The 27,385-nt window shown below is 42.3% G+C and overlaps 1 protein-coding gene across 1 annotated transcript; it reads left to right on the plus strand.

Moving 5' to 3' along the window:
• The first annotated feature begins 18,953 nt into the window (after positions 1-18,953).
• mafba (MAF bZIP transcription factor Ba) lies at positions 18,954-22,761 on the plus strand. The gene has a single exon (XM_063464292.1). The coding sequence runs from the start codon at positions 19,395-19,397 to the stop codon at positions 20,619-20,621; it is 1,227 nt and encodes a 408-aa protein (XP_063320362.1). The 5' UTR covers positions 18,954-19,394; the 3' UTR covers positions 20,622-22,761.
• The last annotated feature ends 4,624 nt before the right edge of the window (positions 22,762-27,385 follow it).

Raw genomic sequence — 27,385 nt, forward strand, 5'->3', positions numbered from 1 at the left:
TATTCATCTTTGATCAAACTATAAAAGGAGTGAATGAAGGAGTGGGGTCCAGTCATCCCTCTGCCCATTCACTGAACTGTCCCAGCCTGTAATTATGATTGATTTGGGTCTGGGGCATATATTGCTTGGTGAGCCTATTCTTGCCATACTTCATCACCGGGCATAGCTAAATGCTTTAAAAGAATTGATTTGCTTGAATTACAACATGGAATCAGACCTCTCACCTGTCTGCAGGGTGCTCTGAGTGAGCCTGCATGTGTGTGTAAGTAAGTGAATGTGTGTCAGAGAGAGAAGGTAAAGACAGATCTCACCTCCACATATCATAACACTCGGCTCCCCCCCTCCCTCTTTTTGCCCACTCTCCGCTCCCACCATCATCTCCATCCCATCGATTTGCCCCATAAAAGGTGTTTAATTCAATCAAGGGGAAAGTGAGTGCCTGTTTTTCTGGATCCTTGTCGATAGCGGTATAATCAATTAGAGTGAACCTATACCTGCCTTTCTGTCTCACACATTCACTTTCTAAATCAGTTTCTAAAAACTAGTCTAGGCTGTCTGTTTACTGGCTACTACAGATATACCGAAACATAAGAAACCCACTAATGAAAATAATGAAATTCAACCTAAAAAAATAATAAAAATTCTTAATAAAATGTGAGTTAACTTAAAGTTTACATTCAGGTTTCTTTTTCATTTCTTTTAATTAAAAAATATGCAGATTATAATAATTAAAACAGATAACTCCTTATGGTTTCAAATTTGCAGTTTGACTCCACATCAATTATTTACCAGCATGCATAGCAGGCCTGCAGGAACATGATAGGTCAATCTTACTAACTGGACCCAAATGAAAACCAGTAAGCTCAAAGTAACAAGTATGTTGGACATATGTTGGACTACATATTCATTTTCAAATGACTTCCAGGCTGATGAATCATGTTTATACAGTTATGTGAAAAAGGACTCTAGGCAGTCCTATGAAAAACTAAGTACAATCTTACTGCTTCTCTAGTAATTAAGGGGTAAGTAGCAGCCAGGTGCTGCTAATCAAATGCACTTGATAAACTGATCATTAGCAAGTGTCAGCACCTTTATAAAAGCAGAAGTTCGGGCAATTAGATTCAAGTGTGTCTGCTCCAGCACACTTGCACTATTAACACAATGCAAGTGTGCTGCACAGTGTTAACACAGTCATTATCTGGAGTGGACTGAAAAATTTACCTCAAGTTCAGTACAATTCTCAGAAATACTGCAAAAACAATCCTCAGACTCTACAGGCCTCAGTTAGCATGTTAAATGTTAAAATTCATAAAATTACAATTAGAAAAAGACTGAACAAGCATGAGTTTTTTGGAATGATAGACAGAAAAAAGCTTAATTTCTTCATATCTCATACCAACTGTCAAGCATGGCGCTGGAGGGGTGATGATTTCAGCTTGCTTTGCAGCCACAGGACCTGGGCACCTTGCAGTCATTAAGTTGTCATGAACTCTTCTGTATACTAAAGTATTATATAGTTAAATGTGAGACCATACTGTATTATTGTAGGGTCTTTACCTTACAATGTTAAGTGCTTTGAGGCAACTGCTGTTGTGATCTGGCGCTATATAAACAACACTGAATTGAACTGAAATGTTAAAGCTAACATTTGACTGCTGCTAAAACCCAAATTGGCCGAAACTGAGTTATGTAACACCACAATGATCAAAGTGTCAAAGTCCTGACCTCAACCCTGTTGAAGTGCTGTGGTAGGACCTGAGCTCTCGTCAAAAGTCATTTTCATGTGGGAAAATGTTAAGAGAGACTGATAAAATCATACAGAAAATAATTACTTCAGGCTAATGCTGCTAAATATTGTTCTACAAGCACTAAGCTATATTTCTCTTGATTAACCAATTTGGTTTTATCCTTTTGTCATACATAAGCAATATGTCCAGCCTGAATAGAAGAACAACCAAAAAACAGAAAAACCAACTACTCTGGCTAACAAAGAAGCCAGACTTCTTTGCTAAGCTTTATAAACAAAGACAGCCAACTTATAACCACCAAAACTATTAACAATTTCATTGTGTCAAAATTGGTGGAATTCTGGATTTTTAAATGACATTTCATTAAGGCTAAATATTCATAACTATGACAATAAATAACTCCTCCAAATCTCCTAATTCACACAGCTGGTATACTGATAACAGTACTACCATTTCCTTTGAGGAAGGCATCTCTTGCAACATCTATTCTCTGAGCTCCATGGATCAAGTATTTCTACACATAACACACACACATAACACACACACTTCTGCTGGTCTGTTGCAATATTGTATGTTGCAGGTCCATGGGTACCAACAGTGAATTTAACACACTTGAGCGAGGAAATACACAACACCTAACCACTAGACAATAAAGGGAATGAAGAAATAAAAGGTCCGATTCATCAAAATCACCAAAGACTCTACCACCCAGTAAATTAAACAATATTTCATAATCACTCTGACAATGAGACAAGAGACAGCAATTTGGGCTGAGAGCTTCTTCGCAGTGGAGGAGGACACACAAATACACACACACATACGCACATAATTATCAGAGCGGACATGCTCTAGAGGCCCCAGACACTCCCCTCGTACCTGCCCAATCAACTGTCCAACAACAGACACCCACCCAGCCTTCATTTATCTTGTCTGTGAGCGTATGTGTGTGTATCAAGCTAATTACCACCATGAACCATCCCACACAGAGACCTAACCCAGACATTGTGGCGCTGTCCAGGGACATGGGAGGTGGGTAATTAGCCTTCCATTATTACAACACACACACACACAAACACACACAGAAACAGACACACACTGAACATTGAGTAGAGAGGTAGTAGGAGCGTTGGGAGGTTGTGTTTTAGGACTTGTTTTGGTTCTAAGGACACTGTAGGAGGTCATAGTTGACAGTCTGTAAACTGGTGAACAGCTGGGCTCTGGAATGGAGTTTCAGTTATAAGACTTGCCCATTCAAACCACCCGAGATCACGCTGAAAGAAGAAATATTGCACATTTTTTAAAAAGCTGATATTCAGTATGTTGTCTATTCTTGTATATTTTTATTACATCCCTTTAAAATGAATTTCTCTTCAAAACTGGGCAAAAACGTTATTGCAAAATGAAGTTTTTAAAACGGTTACATCAAATATCAAGATTCCAAAATGTTTTTAACTATTAGATTCTCCATTTAGATTACAAATATTTCACACTGTGAGGACGGTAACCTCAGCGAGTCTCCACACTAAATTCTTTTCTAGTCATTTAAAGGCAAAAGAAAGAAAAAAAAAGAAAGATGTATAAGTCAATATATTATTAAATCAGCAGTGTGCATACTCCATAATTTTCTCCTTGTCACATACTGTTAGTTTTGGATTGGTTGCAGCAATAATTGTGTTTATACTATAATTGTCATAATTGTGTCCAATTACATGGTTATTGTTCTTCTGTCTGAATGGAGAGTAGATAGAGGAGGATGCAGAAAATGAGACATTAGTCATCTGCAACAGCCAACAACAACACGTACAGAACTCTGCTCTCCAAGAAAAATCCACTTTGCCAAAGCTAACGCCACCTGGGGGCCATGCACGGAGCACAGGGAAAAGGTGCAGGTGGGCTGAAGGTGTAAAAACTCTCATAATTCCAAGCTGGCCCAAAAAGTACTCCATTCCAGCACTGGTCCAGCTGTTGTCTGGGGGTGTATAATTGTGTCAAAACCTTCTATTCCCCTCCAAGAGTGCCCCTCTAAAGCAGTTAGACACCCCCCTCCCCCAAATGGTCCTGGGCATCATCATTTTCCAGCAACCATCCATCTTCGGCCTGCAATTAATTCTCTTCATTTCCAAGCACAGGCCATAAATCCTGGCACACTTAATTAATTTCACGGCCAACGCGGGGCTCCCGTAAAGCGGGGATTGTTCTCGCAAAAGCCCATATTAATTATGCTATTTTACAGCCATCTCATTGAAGGCTGTGTTTCATCTTTCATAATTACATTTTCAACAACAACAGGGGCAACAAAAGGAGTCTAATTATGGATTTGGCGGCACACTCCCTTGTAATAAGTCAATGTTAGCATCAAGCTCACATCGTGGTGCTAAGGCGCTGCGACGTATGGCGTAGAGTAGGCCTGCAAAATTACTGCGAGCCTCCATGTTTTATTATGGCTAGAGTAACAATGATTTTAGCTGAGAGGACGATCATAACACTGAGCATATTGAAAGTATTTGGAGGCCTGCTGGCGCAAATCGTGTTGATGAAGTTAGAGGAGATTATTGTCATATTGAGGCTCTGCTGATCATTACTCTTGCTCTCTGCAGTGGAGCTCGTCAGCTGCTCTCCTGATGTTCATGCAACACACAAGTGTTTCTCATGTGTCTAAAAGGTGTTTATGGGCCACAGAGAAATGCCACATACCGGTCAAATTAAAAGGCTAAAAATACACTGGCAGTGCCATTTGTTCATAAGATTGTGTTCGCTTATTTAAACGGTGTGACACCAGAAAAAAGATCAACAGTGTGATTTTCATCCGCAGGCCTAACCTCACGGTCCCTGCTGTTGCACTTTTCCTCTGGTCTGTGCTACAGGTCACCACCCAGTCGGGATGGGTGACGGCGCTTGTGTTAACAGCCACCTACGCACTTCGTTCAGCCTTCCACCCACACGCTGCTGGAGCTGAGCAGTAATAATATACTCAAACACATTCCCTTAACACAGGACCTGCCATAAGTATGCCATGATGCATGGGCTGTCACGGCTGCCTGGTTGGTGGTGAAGTTAAAACTGCACTTGTTAAGTCAAGATGATAGGGCATCACCTCTGACAGGCTTTTATTCTTCACCATTAAGCGGCTGAAACTACTTATCAGTTTATCCTTTAGTTAAACAATAAAAAACTGCTAATATTATAATCATTTATAAAATCATAATCATTCAATTTCAGCTTCTCCTACATCAAGATTTAGCTTTTGGATTACTGGTCAGACAAAACTAGCAATGTGAAGGCACTACATTAAAGAACAGGCTCATAATCTATCATGTCTTTATTAAATCTTTAGTTAAGAACCACTGACGCAGGTTTTTAACTTAAGTAAGGACAGACTGGGGAAGAAAAAAAAGTTTTTTTCAGTATTTTCACATTTTAGAGACAGAAATATTTAAACTGAAAGTAAACATAATTTTTTTCATGAATAAAAATAATCATTTATTTCAGGCCAACGTGACACCCAATTCTTATTAAACACATACAGAATAGTAACAAATGTACAGTGAACATACATCAGAAACATAACTAAACATGCAGTGGCACCTTGTTCACTCCACTCTTTTTCTAGAAATGAAAAAATGATACAAAAAGTCACACAGATCATTGTTTAGATTTTGAGAACCCCACCGTGTGTCTGTGCACTTATCAAAAGAAAGACAAAAACACTGAATTTGTGATAGGGACGCTGGTAATAATGGCTGCCTGGCTGACCTGAGAGTGCAGCTATGTCACCTCTGATCAGTGGTGTTACAGTCCACTGCCAGATAGTCCTTTCACTTCCTATTTGGCTCCTCACACTGAGAGTCTGTGTGCAAAGGCAAGAGCCATAAGTCCTTTGACAGCGACCTTGAGTGTGTGTGTGTGTGTGTGTGCTCATCCATGTGCAACAATTACCAGCATCATTGCCTGTGTGTTTGTGTGTCTGTCTATGTGTGTGCGTGATATCCCCCTCACCCCCTTTCTTTTCCAAGGCCATTGGTGATCAGTGGAGGTTAAAAGTTACAAATCACCCCACCCCCCCCCCCTTCTCTTCACTCCACCCCACCTCCTCCTCCTTCTCTAGTCTTCTCCACCTGTCCTCATGCTCACCCAGAAAGGGCCTCTTGGGGCCTGAGGTCTCATTCATATTTGGAACCAGGGCTCCTGTTGAGGGTCTGCAGTGGATGAGAGGCAGTGGAGGGCAATTACTCCTCTGCTTTAATTGGCATTATCATTTTAGCAGGCTGACAGAGATGGATCACCCAGCAGGACGCAGCGAGGCAAGGGAGAGGGTGTTGGCCTGGTGGACATGATAGGAGAGAGGATAAGAGGAGAAGATAGTGTAGGTGGAGAACAAGAGCAGAAAATGAAGGGTAGAAGCAAGGAAATAAATCTGATGCCAACACCAGCTGAACTACTTGAACAAATCACCCCCATTACACTAGAAAGCTCTGTAAAGGAACTGTGTGGGCCAGTAGCTCTCTGTGTCTGTGTGAGGATGAGCTAGTCTTCGTAAATGTGTGGCTGATTTTTATGCCCGTGTGTGTAGGGTGAAAGAGCACGGGAGGGGGGAGGAGGTGTATTAGTGTAACCCAGCGTGAAGCCTGGTGCGGGCCTAACGAGCAGCATTGCTGTGGCTTCATAACTCAGCTCCTGTAAAGCTGTCAGTAGAATTAAGAGGCACCCATTATAGGTGCCCATATGAGTGCCTCAATGCAAAATACCAGTCTTCTCCCTGCGGAGCCAGCGGCGGCATATAATTTTAGATACTTAGTGAATCATCTTCAAAGACAGAGTCGAGCTTTATCTGCTCCGTTGTTACAGATTCTGCATTAAGTACACATTTTTATGCAGTTTCATTTGAGCTTTTCCAACCTTGTCTTTGTTGTTTTTTTTCTTTCATAACAGATCTCAGAATATCCCAAGATCCCAACAATCCCCAGAGGCTGAACCAGACAACATGCCACAGAAACACAGTGATGGATCGATGAAAAATTATTATGAAGCTGTCCAACCTGAATTATTGTTCTGTCTGTTGATAATCCCTTATGTGTCTCTTCTGGCATCCAACGAAATCTGTCAGTCTGACTGAAAAAAAAAACAAAAAACAAGGGACGGTTCACGGGAGATGATGAAGTGAGTGGAACGGAGGATGTGGGCCCCTCACTTCCCGCCTCTTTTAGGGAAGGAATATACTTGAAGGGAATGATGCTGCTCGCTCTCTCTCACTCTCTTTCTCTCTCTCTACCCTGATATGAAAAATGAAAACTATAAGGGAGACAATAATAAAAATAGCAGTATGAGTGGACAGGCCAGAGCAGTCCATTACTCACAGCTACTTTGGGCTGCGTGGTAAAAATGTGCTGCTCACTGCAAAAGCATGCATCACCGCCGGCCCAAAACAAATGGGCTGTCTCCAACGTATTTACCTCCAATTGTTCAAGCATTTGTAGGGAGAGCTACGGCCTGTCCAAACAACTCAGGCCTGTCCGACTGCAGGACAACAGAGTGGGTTATTGGGAGATATGATGAGAGTGCCATGCAAGAAATGTATATAAAAGATCAGAATCTGGGAGAACCCTAAAATATTTAGTTTTAACAAAACGATCTAATGATACTTAAACTAAATAAACTTGTTAGTCTTTTTTGCTGAGCTCTTCCATTACTGCTTGTAAGTCATTTATTTCAGCCAAAATATCAGACGTTTGCTTCTGCTAGGTTTACTGTTAGTGTAAGTAGATTCCTGGTTATCAAAATCTTGTGATCGAAAGGAGGGAAGTAAATGATGCAAATGCGATCGTTGCTGGAAAAAGCTTGGGCCTTATCCAGATCTACAAGTGGTTATTAACTCTTCCAACTAAAACATGTAAAACAGTAAATGTGTCCTTCAGTCACTGGGAATTAGGGGAAGAGAATGACACTGAACATGTTTTGAAATCTGTCAACATGATGATATTACTTCCTACATACATTTGTCTAAACAGCAAGATTATTGACCTGGAAAGACAAGCAGATCCTCCTCAGAGTTGTTGTTATTTTGTCTTTTTATCACTACAGAGGAGTATTAGTCTCATGGCTACAGATCTGTTTGTTTTCTCTCTGAAGCCACTGATGATTTTGGAAAGTGAGACGAGAAAAGGGGTGGGGGGGGGGGGGGGGGGGGGGGCATAAACAGAGCAAAGGAGACAGAAGGGACGAGGGAGTAGGATTCACATAAACTACAAATTCAACCCCCGACCCCCACCCCTCTACACTATTGACTGAAGTTTGAGTGTCCCTGGGAGGCTTTGACTGGAGCCAGTCAATGGTGGATAATAATTTCATTTGGCCGGTTGTTTTAGACACTTATCTTTCTATTCTTGATCATTTTAGATTTAAAGGGGCAATCAGAACAACACAGGACCCCCGCAGAGCTTGGGGCTGGGATCTGAGCCAGCTTCAGCGTGCAGCTTTACAGCTCGGCATTTCCCATATCCTGGTGTGATACAGCTGTGCTTAATGACAGAGCCCCACTTTTAAACAGCTCTCCCGATTAAGATGGCTCTCCACGTCGCTACTGTTTATCTCCAGTGCAGTCGTTAGCTGGGATGGGCCCGCTAATGATGAGTAGTTTACAATATGGCACTCCGGCATAATCGGCCTCCTGTCATCGTTCCATGACAGAAAGGATCCTAGCAAGCTCAAGCCTATAGCTTTTTTACCCACCATCCCTACAGAAGGCAGCAGATTTAGAGAGCATCACAGTGATAAACAGGAATGAGTAAACCTATTTTCACTTCATGATGATCTGTCCTTAAGTATGTCAAGGCACTGCCTGATGATAAGTAAGTCAAATAATGTGCTGGAAGGCAAACCGGCAGTCAGTGAAAAGCCCCTTTACTGTTTCTAACCCATTCCGGGGAAATGTGAGATTGAGATGTATGTAACAGCTGAATTATTATTACCACACAACATCAGCTCTAACTGCTGTTGGTTTGATGTGTGGGTGTGTGTTTTGCGAAACAAGGTAAAACTTCCGAAATGTAATAAAACTAATAAAGCTAAAACGAGTAATGAAAGGGGAACTGGAGAGCACGGATGTACAGAGAGAAAACGTGAAAAGTAGAAGAGAGGGGGAGAGGCAGAGAAAGAGAGAGAGAGAGAGAGAGCTGGTTATTTAATTTATATGGGGAGTGGGAGAGAGTGGCAGTGATACATGGGTTTGTTAGTCAATTGATAAAGGAGAGGAAATTTCTAAAAAACATTCATCACCAAGAGATATGGCCACCATACATCACCTATTTGCAAACAACAAGGACTAATATTTATCCCTGTGAGGGACAGAATGACCCTCACACACACACACACACACACACACACACACACACACACACACACACACACGTGCATACACACCATATCGTCATGACCTAATTAAGCCTAAAGAATAGACCTTAATTGGAAAAAGAAAACTGTACTCTACAAAACAACAAAAACATCTTATCCCTTTATTGCAAACATGAGCCTTTATGCTGTTGTTGTGTGGTTATTTGCTTTTTTTTTTTTTCAAACGCAGATATACAATGCCCCACGTACGAGCTTTTAGCTGTGCAGCAGTCGTAGTAATGGGGTGTTTGGCAGAAGAGGGCCAGATAAGGAAAGTGAAGAAGAATCTGGTGGGCCTACATGGTTAGTTGGATGTACTTAGTATAGCCTATATGTCAGGAAAAGACAATACAGAGTACCTCTGCACATGCATCATGCATATAAGCTAAAAACAGTACACCCTTGTGCTGTAACACACACACATACACGCATACTTTCTCCCTGTAATGTATTAGATGCTGAATCCTTCTGATACATTGCTGCAGGCGGAATCTTTCATCTTTCCCTCTTTCCTCATTCAGTCGACTTCGTGTGCGGAGACTTTTAAATTGTCAAGGCTGAAATTTAATTATTGAATCCCTCGTGATCGATCATTAGTTAAAACACTCGATCTACAAACCCTGCAAGCCCCCCCCAAACACCCACTCTTCATCACTACCCCTCCAAACCACCCATTAAGATCAAGACAGCACTTTACAGATAGGGGGAGGGGAGGAACACTTTTCATTCACAAAAAACAATAAACACATTTTCAATTCCCCACAAGCAGTTTCCATTTAATTCAAAAAAACAAACAAACAAATAAATAAATGTGTAAATAAACATTGCTGCTGTGTGGGATGAGTGTTGGGTGTAAGTGTGGGCGTGTGTATGTGTGTGTGTGTTAGCGATGTATTGGGGGCGTCTTTGTTGCGACTCATAGTCCAGATGGATGACTTGTACAGGGGAGTGTATTTATTTTGCGGTGAGGGGACATCAGGAGATTTGTTATTCCCTGGCGTTGCCGAGTTTTTCACATTGCTCCACATCCCGGGGACCATATTTCATCCCCACACCCACAATCCCCAAACAGATTTATTTACAGGCTCTCTTCCTGTACATATACACCCCCCCCCCAACACAGGCATACTTACTGCTACACACACACACACACACACACAACACATACTCTTGCATATATGCTACAAACACCAAACCTACTCAGGCACTGGAAACCACAAACACACCTTATCTGATATCAAATGTATGAGCACACACGATACACTTTTTCTTTTTTTTTCTTTTGTTTTGTTTTTTTGTTGTTGTTTACAGCAGTATTCTTACTGTGAGCTTTGAATCAGGCTGTTTAACAATATTGCCATTTTACCATTCAGCATAGGTCCACAGTCTCTTCATGATGGGGGTGTAATTGCTCCCATATATTCAACAAAGTGAGGGATCTTTCTCCACCTGAGGAAGAGACAGAATAAGCAACCAGATAAGATGCATCTTGGGAAGATTAGTTATAAATACAAAAGAATTATTATTATAAATATGCCTAATAAACTAGGCCAGAAACTAGCTTAATAAATGCATCGACTTCATAAGAGGTTCTCTAAAGTAAAGTTTAGCATTGTAGCAACCTGCTTGTGCCTCTGATTCTAATGTGGCAGCGTAGTGCTCATTATTAATTATGCCTATTAAAGTGAATCTCCACCAGCACAGCCAGACTTAAGTACCAGAGTAAAGGTTCACTGGCTTTGTAGGGAATCCCAATGCTCAAAATCAGTGGGAATTCTGCACCTTTACAACTCTAGAGGCCGGTATCTGCTGCTACTGATTTACATCTGGAGTCTCAAAATGCAGGTAAAAACTCATACTGTAAATTAGCAGCAACTTTTTTTTTCCATCCTTGCCTTTGGTCGTCTAAAAACAAGTAGCCATCGGGGCTGGGGGCTGACAGCTTCCCTTAAAAAGAAAAAGAGAAAATGAGACAGAGAAAAAGGGAGAAAGCAATGACAATGAAAGATTAAGAGAAATGAAGAGGTAAGGAACAAAGAGCACAAGCAGAGAATATAAGGCTCAAACGAAAACCATTCCTCACCCCCCCGCAAAAGGGAACATAATGCTTCAGTCTCTTAATAAAGGGGGTTTGTAGGGGTGGAGGGGGGCGGATATGGTGAAATGCCAGGCACTCTGCGTACAAATGAATAACCTGGGGATATGTGAAAGCCAGAGTGTGTCTATGTGTGCAAGTGTGTGTGTGTGTGTGTCAGTGCAGGAAGGTGGAGGATGTTAGGGGTTCCTCGGCCCTGGGTCTCTCCCTATCTCTGTGAGTAATGATTCAGACTGCCAGTGTGATGGTGTAGTCCCATCTATAACCATTTCCACACAACGGCACATATAAAACAAACACACATACACACGCATGCACGCACGCACACAAAAAAGAACATTAGTCAGACAGGAAACGGGGCAGGTGGATGGACATGGCAGCAGGCTGGGTTCATCCATTCAGTCCTGAAACAGACATGCTGTAAACACACAGAGAGAGTTTTAGGTGAAAGCAGACACTGACCCACCGGCAGCCGCGCTGACAGCTTCGCTAGGCTAACGCATGAATATATTATTTTTTTACATATACACTACATGCACACACAGTTTGTTTCTTTCACTGCTGAGCCAACACATCCTGATAAGAACCTAAGAACAGCTGAGCTGATTAGGAACTATCAACATGGATGTAATTGTACTTTAATGCAGAAATAAAAGTGTTGTGCTGAGAGCCTAAATATCATCCTTTAATATCTGGTCAGCACAAAAAGAAAGTTAGACGTCACTGTAGAGATCCTTTCCTAACATGTCTCCACTCTAAGTGATTATGGAGAACAGCCACAGTCATTTTTTTTAACCTAATCATATATTCTGAAGTACAGCTTAATGTAAGTCCAGCTCTCTTCTTGTTTCCCCAGACAGTCTTTTCTTGCTGAGATTCAAAGGAAGCATACAGCATAGGGGAAGTTTGCTTTGTTTAATTCAGACAACCGAAGCCTGAACTCATTTTGACAGAGAGGCAGGTGTAAGATATGAATGGCAAAATGCACATTTTATCATTCCTATCTAAAATCGAATGCATTAAGACTGGATCTCCCATCTTAGCCAGGAGAGAAACATATAATGTTTCAGTTTACATAAAGCATAATCTTATTTAGAAGCTGCTGAATATGAAAATAAAGAAAAGAAATAGATGTTTTTTTAGCATCCGACTAGATAAACATGTTAGTGTGGGCTGTCTTTCTGCAAACAGTTCAGCCAGTAAATAAAACAACCATTACATTACGTGATGGAAGCGAACGTGGCTGTCCTGCGGGTTTAGAGTAGGTGGGGTGTGGTCCAGTGGTCAGGGAAATGGCCGGATGACCTGAAGTGTGCTGAGTCATGTCCCAGGTGAGGGATAGAGCTGCCTCCACTGGGCTCCGGGACGTGCACTTAACCTGCAGTAATTACTGGAAACAACACTGAGAACATGGCAACATGGAAGTCGTGGAAGTGGCTCTAAGATTTCAAATTACTCTGAGCCTCCTGAGGAATGCTGCGGGGAGACCTAGCGGGACTGTAATGTGGATACTTGAGCTGGTTTTCTTAACATGCCTGGGCTATATCAGACAAGAGTTCATGACTCTCAAACAAAGAACAATAAGGAGCTTTTTTCAATTCGCATTTTTATGCATAAAATCTCTAAATCAAAGCCATTTATATCATACATTTTTTACTTCCATTAGCAGTGAACACAACTGTATGAATAGTGGCCTTGAAAACTAAACAGACAAAAACGATCAACGCTGATTGGAACTGCAGTAAAAAGGAGGAGGAGACGAACAGATATGGATGGGGATACAGGAGAGTAGAAGAAGTAGGTAAAAGAAATAAGAGCAGAACGAGTGGGGGAAAAGAGGAAAAGTGGAAGAGAGACAGAAAGAGAGAAGGACCCTGTGAATGAGACCCAAATGGCTGCTAAAAATCATTAATCTTGTGAGGATCTGTGTCAGCGAACGGCGGCGACACAAAGAGCACTCGGAGCAGCAAGGAGAGCAGCTCAGTGACCCGAGCCCAATTGGCTGAGAAAGGCCCACCAGGCTTTAATAGACTTTTGCTGATCCGACACTTGTTTGCTGGGAGCCACAAAGAGGCGATTGCAGGGGCTGACGGGGGCTTGCAGGCCCGGGGGCTCCCCTTCTGGTCCATGATAAATGACCCAGGGTGGGCAGGGCCAGGGCCAGGGCCAGAGGAGAGGGGTGAGAGAGCTGGGAGGTAAGGAGGTCACCCGGCCAGGGAGGGTGGACAGAGAAGGAGAGAAGAAGACTAAAAGGGTATATGAAGGAGTATAAAGTATAGATGTTTGATAAGAGCAGCGTCTTTCGATCCGTGGAGGATGACAACATGTCTGAACATTATTACAAACAGGGACAGTGCCTTGCAAGAACATCCTGATGGGAGTTGAGAGAGAAAAAAAACAGAACAGATGAATGGTTGGGTTAGAGGAGGAGTCTGTGGCACTGAGAAAAATAAAAACGCCAGTTCGGCTCTAATCCCTAAAACTGCCTGGTGTGGCGCCCACCCACCTCCAGATCAATCATGCCCACACACTCAAACATGGCCAAAACAATATGACCGAGGGTCTGCTAGCTCCTGTGTGCAGCTTTCATGTGCAGACAATCAGAACAAACTAAGTCTGCTCATAAACATTTATGCTTTACACAGTTGACAGGAAGATAAAGTCTTCTAAGATATTATAAAGAGACGTTTGAGGGCTATTAAATCTCTCTCTTTACTCTTAGCTTAATAACATGCCGGTGTTGTGTATAGTCTCTGCTACATGACGCATATTTTCCAGAATATATGAAGTGGAGGTTTAATGTAAGCCAGTGATAAGCTCTGACAGCTCCATATGCAGACAATTAGAAAAGGCTAAATAAGCCAGTGGATGTTCCTCAGCACTGACATGTTAAAGTCTGACATTCAGGAACAACACAAAAGTAAAAAAAAAAAAAAAAAAGAAACTGCTTCTAGGTGCTTGTACAGCTAGAAGCATATATCAATTAATTCTAAGAAAAATATTTAACTTTTTACTCAGAATTACTGTAATTATGTTTTCAGTACATGCGGGTATCTTTAGAATTACAGTAGCCAGTTATTGGCTAAGAAAATACAGATGTAAATTGCAGTTATGACCTGAGAATATGGTCTTTAATTATGTCCTGCCTGCACTATGATATTTGGTTCTTGTGGTGTCGCCTACATTCTGTGGTCACACAGCCACCAGTTTATGACAAAACCCAATATCATGCATACGCCTCAGCAATAAGCCAACTGGAAGGAAGCCAAACTATTGTACATAGCATTGCAATTTACATTAATGAAATGACCACAGCAAAAGGCAGATTTATTGTTCTTTTTCTTCTGGGATTAAGCCAGTACAGTGCATACTGACATTTATTTGTTGTTATATTTACTACATGTCAATCAGAGACATCTAATCTCAGAAAAGGCCTACAATTATGTCTTGGCCTCCCCATCATATTTTTATATCCTCTCTGTTGCTCTGCCATATCCAAAAAAGCAAAGCAAATAACTTCAGTTTTGAAGTTGGAGCTGTCTGCATGGGGTTAGTGCCAAAAAGAGACTGCATGTCACTGATGATACACGTCAAACTATTAGCAATGAGTAAATGCGCCACCAGAGGCGCCCTGTCACAAGAAATAAACCTTAATTTCCCTCGCAAACACAACTACCCTTTTAACGTGCAAATAGCGAGAGTGCAAGCGTTGTGATAATACTGCCGAAGAATTATGACCGTAAAACGCGGGCTTACACACGAGGAAGACGGCACACAGGGTGGACTTTTAAAGACAACATTTGATGTCCACCGTTAAATCGATACTTTTTCATATTAATGAGACTGCATGAATTTGCACTTATCTCACCTCTTGCCGTTTCCCCGAAAGTCTCTTCAGTCAATTATCCCTGATGGGAATGTTACTCTTCTTCAGAGGCTGGCCTCTGCCTGTTTACATAGACGACACGTCTTAATAATACATGTTTTCACGGAGATAATCGATCAGTCTGGAGTAAACAAGAATGCCTGAGTAACTCTCACCTTGTAAACGGAAGATGTAGATTACTGATGCAAAAAGGACGACTGAGTGTATAATCGAACTTAAATTTTAGAGACGGATTTGCTGGTGTTATTACTATTTTACGCCGAAACCCATCACGTTAATGATGGGAACACCTGTTTATACTGCGATTCCGCCTGTTAAATACATTATGCACTTTTAGTGATGAAGTGCATTTCAAATGTTTCAGCTATAAAATATTGATAATTAATCATGAATCAGTTAATTCGTTGCACAAAAACGAACATGCATTCTTGTCAAACTCACAGCGACTCTTTTTCTGATATTGATTCTGCAAAACTACAAAAATACAACTTAAATTAATCGCGGGGTGATTGTTGCATTGACAAAAAGCTACTAAGTTTGTTTTACATTTGCGTATATTACATCTCAAAGAAAACATTTTAAATCAGTTACTGCGCAATGAAGGCGTGTTTCAGAGGCTGGAGCCGGGTCTGCACGTCTGCTCTGCGTGTCTCTTTTCTTCCTCCTGCATCAAAACGCATCAAAGCAGCACTTCCGAAAGCACCGTCTCCCCATCTCCATCCCTCACCCTCCCCGTCGCGGGCCTTCCAGCTCGGCTACCTCCCTTTTTTTCTGTAACACTTCCAGCAACTTTCGAGCAAACCGTTAAAGTTTACGCGCGCCAGATAGCAAAAATATACTCAAATAAAACCAAATATTTACCTTAGAGTTCAACAGAGAAGCTGATTCTGATTCTAAAAGAAAGGGGAAAAAATGTGTTCCTTATAATCACTCTGTCTTTCCATACAGATCGGGTTTGAGTTGAGATCCAACGGGTTTTGGCAGTGCAGCCTGGCCACCGGAGCGCAGATGCGCATGCATGGATAGGTCCTGAAGTAGAATAGAAATCCATATTTGTGAGGCGAATCATGTATCTTCCTATGGACAGACCACAGGCCTCCTGTGTGAAACCAGCGGGCCTGCTGCAGGTGTGAGATGTGAGCTGTGGGAAGCTGTGCAGCCTCTGCAGCCTCCATGCGTCAACTGTTAAATGTAACATTTTAAAGGTGATTTTATTTCTGTTATTCATTCCTAAAATCCGTAGGATGGGACTCTCATTAGGGGAGAATAAGCAAGCATCAACACTTTTTTTTTCGCTGTCCATAAGCACACGGATCACTTAATAGATCATTAACCACCGATATGCTGCTGACATGGACGCTTTTTTACATCTCGTCTCTCCATTACAGCCCGTTATTACCGAAGGGGGAAAGCCGCCGCCAGGCCTGCCTGGATCTATTAGACGGTGGACTCGGGTTATATTTGAGAGCATTACAACCTAATGGGGCTGCCGCCGGGTCGGCCTCGCTGGGAAGAAGTTTTAAGTCGGCTGTGCTCGGCATGGCACGACTCGCTCAGGGCGCTGTTCAAGTTGGAGCTCAGGATTTAGAAGCTCGCCTGCAGGTGCAGGGAATTAACAGAGCACGATTGTAACTGGAATACTACCTGTATGTTTTTATATCTTGTGCTCGGGAAAGGGAATGCCTAGAATTTGAAGTTGACTGCAGCAGTATGTGGTTATCAGGCGCTTTGAGCCTGAAAATAAAAAGTGGGTAGCGTGTGAGTTGGCTTGAGATGTTATAAAGATTCCGGATAATTGTGCATTATCGCTCGATAAAAGCTAAAAAAAAAAAAAAAAAAAAGGAATAAACAGGATCCAGAGTCGCTGTAAAGTGCATTTTTCTTGGATCAATACATCCCGTTATTAGAATGTGCCTTTTGTCCAAAATAATAAAGACATAAGCCTGTGATGACTGATAATAATAATAATAAGAAGAAGAAGAAGAAGAAGAAGAAGAAGAAGAATTCGCGTGTTTGGCTAAAAGCTTCCTCTTTTATCATCAGTTCTTCTGGGGACTATATCAATTTAACTCTTAGCCTTAAGTCCAAGGCTATTTTCAAAGACATAATAAAACAAACATAAACTACATCACATCGTGTTATTATGGGTTGTTAAATATGAGGGTGATTTATGACAGAAGTTTGATTCACAGTTCATCTATTGATACACTGCTACAGCTGAAAACTGATTAAGAATTTAAACTAAACAAATAAGCCCTTCATTATCGGATCTCATCTTTGGCAGCCTCCTCTTACATTCAGTCTGATCAATACGCTACGGTCGCGGCTGTGCTCAACCGTGGATATGAGGTGGAAACGAAATGATAATCCAATCGATCCTACAAACGGACTCATTTACAAGCAGTTTCTTTTTGCAGGGAAGCGAGACATTTGCTCACACTCCCTTTTCCCCCCTCCTTTCTTTCTCTGTTTTTAGCAGACAATTAAAATAAAGACCAGATCAATGACGCTTGCATACATCCAGGGAAGATCTGACCCTATTTTGGCCAAACTACCTGTTAGAAAGTGAGAGTGTTAAAAATACACGCGTGACAGCGAGCTTGTCAGAGACTCGCGTGACAGAAATGAATTGTTGTCAGTCATAATTGCATGATGTGACCTTTGAAAGGAGCAATTAGCGCGGAGATGACGATCCAAACGCAAATTAAAGGGAAATGTATAGCAGAAGCGTCATCCACAGCTTCGTCGGTTCGTGCGTTGCCCACGCAGGGGCAGCCTTGAGCCTGTTTTCTGGCGAATCCCCTGTTTTGATACTGCCCGGAGTAAGACAAACGGTGCGAGCCAAAAGCAGCCTGATGTGCGAGTAACAGAGTCTGAACAAAGTCAACTTTCCTTTTACCAAACAGAAAGATATTTAATCCACGAATTTCATTATATAGAATACTGCAGTGGTATGTTTTTTTTATTTGTTTAAACAATAAATTGGGATTAAAAAAAATCCATACGTTTAAGTGCAGCAGTATTGTCCAGTGAGAAGCAGATCTACATGTAAACCTTGAGACTTTATTATGGTTCTTCGCAACAATGAACATTAAAATGACGTATTTGTAGCTACAGCCTTAATATAGTTATTATACAGTAAAGCGCCTGTGTGTGAAATTGTGTGTGGCAGAAAAATAGTCACGATTTAACTTTTAAGGTCGCTTAGAAACTGTGTTCTAACCTTGTGTTATCACCATGCTGCGTAATACAGGCTTGTATGTGACTGGTTATCTTTTGAGTTTTTGAAAGTTATAGACATGCAGCAAATAAACAAGACAACATAAGAAAATGGTTCTTCTTGATCTCATTTTCAAGACAAATGAAGTTGTGTCTTGAACTATAATGCAGGAGCAGTGCCTGTGGTAAGTCCAATTTGTATTGTGCATCTGGAAACATCTGGAACAACTGTTAGGACTACCTCAGAAATCTGCCTGAAATTCAGCGTTTGGTGTCATTCTAAGAGTGTTGGGCCATAAAGTGGCAACTCTTTCACGTTTGTCTCATTTGAGACCGGGAATTGTGACACGACTGAATACGAGGAGCAGCGCCTTACATCGAAGGCATTTCACTCCGCCACTTTCCACCGTTCTTCTGCTTTTAGGGAAGTCGGTCAGCTGACTGTAGCTGTCAAGACTGGATCGAGCGCCCTCCTCTCCTTCGTCCCTCTCCTCCTTCTCTTCCTCTGTTTGAGCGCAAAGTCCTGTTCCCATTGGAGAACCGAGTGCTACCGAGCTCGACGTCACCAGGCGATATTAGTATAAAGCGCAAGGCTGGCTTCAAGCGCAGTCTGCTGGATACCAGAGAGTGGAGAGAGTGAGAGAGGCGAGCCTTTAAATCTCTGCGGTGCAGAGCTGGAAAAGCTGCTTCTCAGCGAAAATCAGACGCCCTATTTACACCGCTTACTCGCTCCTTTTATTTTCCTGGGGAAAAAAGGGACTTACAACCAAGAAATTGCAACGAGGACTGGTGCCCGTCTCAGCGAATTAACGTGGTATTTCTTTTATTATTATTATTTATGTTTTTTTCTTGTAAATGCACTTCTGCTGAAGGGACTCGGGTTTTACTTTTGCACTGAGACGCACAGCTTTCTACCTCCCGCCTGGTCTCTCTGCCAGATTATCCCAGCAGAAGTAGGCTATATGACGCAAACCGTGTGCAGAGCATTAGTCTGAAAGTTTTCCTCCACGACTTTTTTTTTTCTTTTTTTCCTTTTTTTCCACCAACCACACGCTGTTTCATGCTACAGCAAGTCAGTGCACAGCGGTGGAGGAGCCAAAAGAACTATTGCATGAAACAAGAAAGGAGAGAAGAGACGCTGATTAATAAGTCAGTTTTTGCGACGCTCGCCAACACTTTTGCATATCTGCAAAAGAGTCGCGACAACAACATGAGCGCAGAGCTGAGCATGGGGCCGGAGCTGCCCAGCAGCCCTCTGGCTCTGGAATATGTGAACGATTTTGACCTGATGAAGTTTGACGTGAAGAAGGAAGGCCTGGCCGGGCTGGATCGCAACGGGGTGCGCCAGTGTAACCGTCTCCAACCCCAAGGCTCTGTGTCTTCCACCCCTATCAGTACACCCTGCAGCTCGGTGCCCTCGTCGCCCAGCTTCAGCCCCACAGAGCAGAAAAACCACCTGGAGGAGCTGTACTGGATGCCGAACAACGGGTACCACCAGCAGATAGACCCGCAGACGTTAAGCCTGACCCCGGAGGACGCAGTGGAGGCCCTGATTGGAGCGACAGCTCACGGCCACCCTCCGCCTCCGCATGTCCAACAGCAGCTGCAGCAGCAAGGCGCTTTCGAGGGCTACAGGGGCCCGCATCACCACCACAGCCATCACGGCCACAGCCAGCAGCATCATCACCCCTATGCGGGGGGCATCCCGCACCACGCCGAGGAACTTTCCGGGCACCCGGGCGGACACAGCCACCCACATAGCCAGCATCATCATCACCACAGCCAAGACCCCGACAGCCCATCTCCGGTGTCCCCAGAGTCCCACCAGCCGCTGCACCATCACCGCCACCATCATCACCACCATCCGCACGGCCACCTGAGCCAGTCAGGGGCGCACCACAGCTCCGGGGGCGGACTCAACGTGGAGGACCGTTTCTCCGACGACCAGCTCGTATCCATGTCGGTGAGGGAGCTCAACAGACACCTACGGGGCTTCAGCAAGGACGAGGTGATCCGCCTCAAGCAGAAGAGGAGGACCCTGAAGAACCGGGGCTACGCTCAGTCCTGCCGGTTCAAGCGGGTGCAGCAGAAGCACGTGCTGGAGAACGAGAAGACGCAGCTGATGAACCAGGTGGAGCAGCTGAAGGCGGAGATCACCCGGCTGGCGAGGGAGAGGGACGCCTACAAACTCAAGTGTGAGAAACTGACGGGGTCGGGGGCCAATAACGGGTTCCGCGAGGCTGGCTCAACCAGTGACAACCCTTCATCACCAGAGTTTTTCATGTGAGTTGCCATAGCCTTTTTCTTGTGAACCCTCCAACTTACTCAACAAACAACCCCCACTCCACTACCCCCCGACACCTTTACTTTCTGACTGACTTTGCTGATGAGCAAACGATAATAATCCACACCTCCCATACTGTTTGATTATATTAATAACGGTAACAATTATATTCATATTAGACGAATAATCCATCAGATAGTATTCTCATATATAATCATCTCACCATCCACGTGTCAACTGAGATACAAAGAGCAATGTAGAGTGTCCGATCAGTCGCAGCATCTTTGTAGATTAGTTGCTTGTAGTGAAGAGACTTTTGTTTTTCTTCTTCAAAGAAGAGGAGCGACTGATGAACTTTTTTTGTTTGTTCGTTTGTCTCTCATTTGAGGCTCCAGCTTTTTAAATCACCTGTAAGTAGTGTGGGACGGCGTCAAGGCAGTTGTATTTTTGCTGACATTCTTATGAACCAACAAGCAGGCCCGATCTCACAGCCTGCAACTCACGAGACTCACATTCGACAAGTGGACCCGAAATCTGAAGAAAAAATTAACAAATAAATCTAAAAAAAAAAAAAAAAAAAGTAAATAAAAAAACGGGACACCACTTTATGCAAATTTATCTTCCGTCTACTAACCCGTCACGGGAGGGGACATTTTATGCAACATCTCATTGATTTATTGCCTGCTTGGTTATATTCGAATATATATTGAAAACAAAACAAAAAAAATCTGCATTAAATATTAATCCTGCATGCTGGACATGTACGGTAATAATTTCTATTTTGTACCTTCATCTTCTCGTGTATATTAAGAGCATGTTGTTGATCTGCGCTTTTTGGGGGTGGGGGTGGGGGGGGGGGGTTAGAGAAATGCAGCGGGGACAGAACAGCAGGACTGGCGGTGCAGTATCATGGTGTGGGCTTCTTTTTCTTTTTGGGGGGGCTTGTAAATATTATGCAACCGCGAAAACTGCACAACAAGATTGAGGAGGCTGGTTTGTACTTCTTTCTGTGTGTTGTGTTTTTATTTCATTTGTTATGATTTTTTTTATCGTGTTGGGTATTGTTTGAAAGAGGAGTGCATTTGTTTTCCCAGTTGCATTTAAATACAGCAAAACTGTGTCAAGTGCACTTTTTTGGATAATGATTTGCGAGTTTTTCATTTTGAATTTTGTGCAGACCCCCCTCCAGGAAAGACATACTATGATGTAATACTGCAATAATATTAAAGGCAGGCCTCAGTGCGAACTTTTAAGAGTAGTATTTAGGACGCATGTTGTGTGAGGCAGAGGAGACAAGCATGTGACCACGATATTATTCAAACCAGATTACGCAAAGTTTATACTCCATTGCACCGAAGGCTGGATACCGCGTGTATTAACACTCTGCTATTTTCACACTCAGTGTAGCTTTTATGGCACATATTCAGTGGGGGGGGGGGGGAGGTGTTATCTGCATTTCTAAACAAATTAGAACCAAACAAGTCCAAATATTTCTCATCATAATTGGCAGCCACCTGTAGCCCCCCCAACTCCATTCGACCAGATGTTGATCATTTATATTTTACGCAATATTTAGAAAATTCGCAGTTACGATTTAGATAACACGAATGTTTTTGATAGAAAGTTTGAATATTAATGTTCTATGTTTTTCCTGATTTTTTTCTGCCGGTCAGTAAAAAAAGGGGATCCAGGTTGTGCAAAGTCTCAAAATGAAAACAATGTGTATGTTATGTAATACTTTTTTTCTTTGTTTTATTATTATTTGATGATTCTGGTTCTGCTGGCCAGATGCATAGTTAAAAGTTTTTATTTTAATGATTTAAATTAAACTGTCAGATCATATCGATTAAAGCATGGTGCTTGCATTGAAACTGTTGTTGAAAAGTCATGCATTTAACAATCTTTGGTTTGTTACTGATTCAACTGTGTTGAAATCGAACTGAAACTGCAGCAGCGGGTTGTTGTTTTGTTTTCACAAATTTCATGTACTTGGCGATGATGGGGATCAACTTTCAATCCTGTTTATATAAATAATAGTAACACTTAAATTTGAACTGTTCCATTCAGGCTGGTTTCTGTTTTGTCTCTTTTTGTTGTTTTTTGGAAGAAATTGTTTCCTATTTTGCTTATTAAAGTCATTGAAATGGCAATAATTACCTCTCAGACTTTATTATTTTTTTCGTTTTCACATTTAAGGATCTGTGACAAAATCATTCTGTCATATAAACAACAGCATACTAGCGGTAATTAAAGCTGCCACGCAGTGTAACGACAGTAACCATATGAATCTTTAAAAAGTTTGCTAATGCCCTGAAAAACATTTAAAATTATTTTTTCCCTTTAAGAGCTAATTTGCACTAATCAAGCAGTTTCCGTTTCATTTGCACTTTGCCTTCATTTTTATTTTCAGACGTAAAAACAAAGTGCAAACTTTGGATTAAAGCCCACTGGCCTGCAGTGATTAGATCACCGGGTATGGCAGTTTATGTGCCGCTGCAGGGAGATTCCTATACACGCTGCTCTGCTGGCATGCTGACTTCTGCAGAAACCCCGCGCCGTAAAAGGAGATCTTTGACCTTGCAATATACCGGAGAAGAGATGAAAACCTCAAATTTACATTAAGTGTTACAATAATTTTCATTTTCGCCGTGCATGGCTTTGAATACACTTAAAGGCTAAATCTAACTGGTTCTTACACAATTTGAATCTTAAAAAAAAAAAAAAAAAGTCCGACCCTGTAGCCTAACGCGCGGAGCCAGGCCTCAGTTTCAAAATAATCCCGTGTGCGCCTGCGGGTGTGATATTTTTACGGTTAACGGTAATGGAATTTATTATTGCCATGTGTCAACACACTTGCGATGCCTCGGAAGACTGTCTTCACTTCTGATTATTGCTGCATGCAAACACTTGAGCAAAATATACAATTCTGGTATTTTGTTGATTTGCCTTAAAACAAACTAAATAAATGAAAACACACTCGTGATTTTTAGACGCAGTATATATACATATCAAAAGCACTGTCGCTCTTCAATGTGCATGTCCTGACAGTACGATGATAGAAGCAGAGAAGTAGAAGAAGAAGGGAGTAAGTGTTGATCTGGTCCCGGTCTAGAGTTTCTGGTGTCAGAACATTATCTGCCCCATGTCTGCACATTCTCAAGGACAAAACCGCTAGGAAGGAATCAACCAATGAGACTCAAGGAAGGCAAGTCTAGTTTACATTCTCCCCTCTCTCTCCCTCTCTCTCTTTGGACAGCCACCAGCAGCCTGGGGGCATGAGTGCAACTGGGGTCAACCAGGAGAAAGAGGCCCTTAATATGTGATTTTAATTGAACATAACAAAAACAAGTGATTAGGCTTATCTTTATCCCAATTCTTTTCTTCAGATTTTTCATAAACATCACTTCATGAGTGAGTCAGATCTAAACAGGTTATGTAAAGAATCATATTATGACTTCAGCACTCAAGATGTGCATGAAACTCAGCTGGATGCATGGAAAAGAAAAGGGGAAAGAGTCTGGAAGCGCTCGCTGAGACACACAGAGGGAAATAATCCAGCATTAATATCAAATACATGACGAAGTCTACCAATTTCATCGCAGAGGCTTAAATTCTATTTCCGCCACATGTATGATAAACCTCTGAAAAGCAACGCATCAATATTGGACGGCATGAAAAAAGCTGATCCTAAAAAATATTACGGCAATCTGATTTATGTCTAAAAATCTGAAAACCTGAGTGCATTATTACACTATTTTTGCTGCGCTACCACAGGTCACATGATTCTTGACTGCATTTTATGTGCATTATTAACAAGCTGCAGCGATAACATCTCAAAGGGAACCTTTTGTCATATTCTTGTCTGCAGAGAGTGATTTAAAATTTTGCGAAGAAGAGCGTCTTTCATTGGGGACTGTGTGTATTTCACAGAAATGTGTGATGATAAATTGGGGAAAGGATAAAAAAATATGAGCAAAAAAGGCAGAGGTTGTAACTACGAGAGCGCATCAGCATCAACCTCAGCTCAGCGGAAGAGCCAAGGACACAGGGACCTGGTGTACTGTAATGATTTTAGTCTCCAATCACACATTCATGCCCCCCCACAGAGATCCTATCTGCATTCAGTCCGCTCTGCCAGCCTCCACCTTCAGCTCTTTGTATCCGCAGCGGCAGCATCAAGCAGTCCGGGACAGCAGCCTCAATCATGGCATGCTTCTGTTCATCGCCTGGACCTCACAACATTTTTATGCTCCAGTCAGCTTCAGCAGGTCAGCTCCTTTTATAAGCTCTCCAAGCATTAGCCTCAACCCAGCTGCACGCATTTTAGAGCCTCTGAAGAGTGTGTGCTCACTGCTGCTTCCTCTATGCAGACTTGAACTCAAACCATGAACTCATTTGCATCTTTCATCATTTAGGGAAAAAAAGAGGGGATCTTTTTTTTGTGCTAATTTTACCACACACTGCTCAACTGAGAGAACCACATTTAGTTATTTTTAATTACCACCAGCATAGCTTGAGCTTTGTATGTATTATCATGTTCATTAATTTAAATGTGGAATAAATCCCATTCAGATATATTGCTCACACACAGAGACACACATGTGCACAAGCAGTCTAGCCCACTTCCACACTAGCAGTCCATTCACTGTAATTGGAAGTTACTTTGCTGCTACTCTAAATCACAGTGATTTCCTGGGAAATTACAGCAGGCTATTTTCAAGGGACACGCACACACACACACACACACATACACACACGCAAAAGAGCATTAACCAGTTACTGAGACTGTTTTTGGATGTGTTAGTATTTACCTACCAATACAAACACATTGAGAATAGAAGATGAAAGAAACATGTTGTTTCATCTCTCTATTTTCTGCTTTCCTCTTTAGCGTTGAGTGTTGTCAGATTCTTCTTGGCACTGGAAATGTTTGCTTTCTTCCCAAATATGCTGAGGGGATCTCCCAGTTACATCAGTACACTGGACGCGAGTCAGTGGCAATCAGTCTTCAGCATCTTCTCCTCATCTCTCCCTCATCTCCCTCGTCATCCTTCCCTTCATCTACTCCCCCTTCAGTCCTCGGACGAGGCCAGCCAAGTCTGGAGTTCAGATAGTGACAGCGTCACAGCATCTGTTATTTATCTTCAGCATGTTACGCATCATGCACGCAAACACAAAAACACACACGGATGCACATTCTTAAATAATAACATACACACACATTACATCATTCCTCTGGTAGATATCACACAGATTGGTGCAGGTAGTATAAATATATTTCCTTATATCATGTGATCCAGCACATGCACACACAGACACATAGAAATAAGCTAAATTACACATATGACAGACACTTGACACAAAATATGGGCTTTCCAAATACTTCCACATTCACGCTGTTATTACACCAACTTAAATGATAATACGTCAAAAGGCTCAATTTTCACCTGACTGTAGATGGGAAAGAGCTACTTTTTTCCACTGACCTCGTCAACCACACTCTCTCGTTGTGATGAATTTGTACCTTCATGGTCACAACCAGTCAATGGTCTGTATGATGGATACCTATAGCCATGGCCGCAGTGAGTCGATGAAAGTGACCCATGTGTACATCTCTGCTTCCGGGATGTGAAACCCAATTCCGGGTGGGATTGATCCATGTCTGGCCACTGCGGGGATAAGGCCAGAGGGAGAAGATAAGAGCAGACACAGAGCAGTCAATGATACGTTTGACCATCAACCTCTACTGCAAACAGGATGCTGTAGTAACTTTTAAAGGTATACAGACCGCATGTCACCAGGTCATGTAAAAGGAACTTGCTGCTGTTTAAGTGCTGCTGGCTGAAAAGCACTGGTGGAGGAAGCATTCAAGCTCCTCTACGTAAGTCGTACATGCCACTTATTTGAGCATATTAGTAAAATACAAAACACATAAGTATAAAACTTTTTTTGTGCTTAAATACTGATTATTCACAATACTGATTACTGAGTTTTAAACCAGTGATTAGACAAAATAAGCTATTTAAAAACATCATCTTGGGCCCCAGGAAACTGATTTCTACCAATCAATAGAACAAGCAAAAGAAAAAAATCAAAAACAAATCCTTTGAGAAATGGGTAGCAGTCAGCTAATTCTGCAGAGAACAAGCTCTGTGTCTGTGTGTTGTGCATGTCGACTGTATCATCTCCACCTTATGTACTGCGCTCTGGCCTGTTGTCGCCCCAAGATGTGAGGTAAATAATTGAATGGATCCATTAATAAATAAAGTGCAGGCGGTGGTGGGGAGGGGGGATGAGGGCGAGAAGCGAGACGGGAGAGACAGGTCACTCATTTTTACAATCACTGTTCGGGGGAGTGGCATGGCTGCACACGCGCTGCCACTTCTGCCTCTCTCTCTGTGTTCTCTTTCTCTCTAGCAGGTGTCTGGACGTAACGAGAACTAGCGATACTGAACTGTGACCCAAAGCTGTGAGCAGGATGTAGCATTTCAGCACATTTCCTCTCCGATCCACCGGGACAAGCCTACTTCCTGTAAAACAGGTGGAGGGAGGTAACATGGAGCCGCCCCCACAGATCAAACCAAGCCTATTTGAGCCCAGCCAACCTATTTTCCAGTATGCACCGGTAAATTCCAGCTGGTACTGGTTATTTATATATGTTATAAAACACTATTTAATGTAAAAACCTGCCAAGGGAGCAGCAACTGGAAAGGTGAATATGAAGCTGTGGTTTTGAACCATATAGAATTTTAAGGGTATAATTATCA

The sequence above is a fragment of the Pelmatolapia mariae genome, linkage group LG20, assembly GCF_036321145.2.
Source record: "Pelmatolapia mariae isolate MD_Pm_ZW linkage group LG20, Pm_UMD_F_2, whole genome shotgun sequence".
NCBI lineage: Eukaryota > Metazoa > Chordata > Actinopteri > Cichliformes > Cichlidae > Pelmatolapia > Pelmatolapia mariae.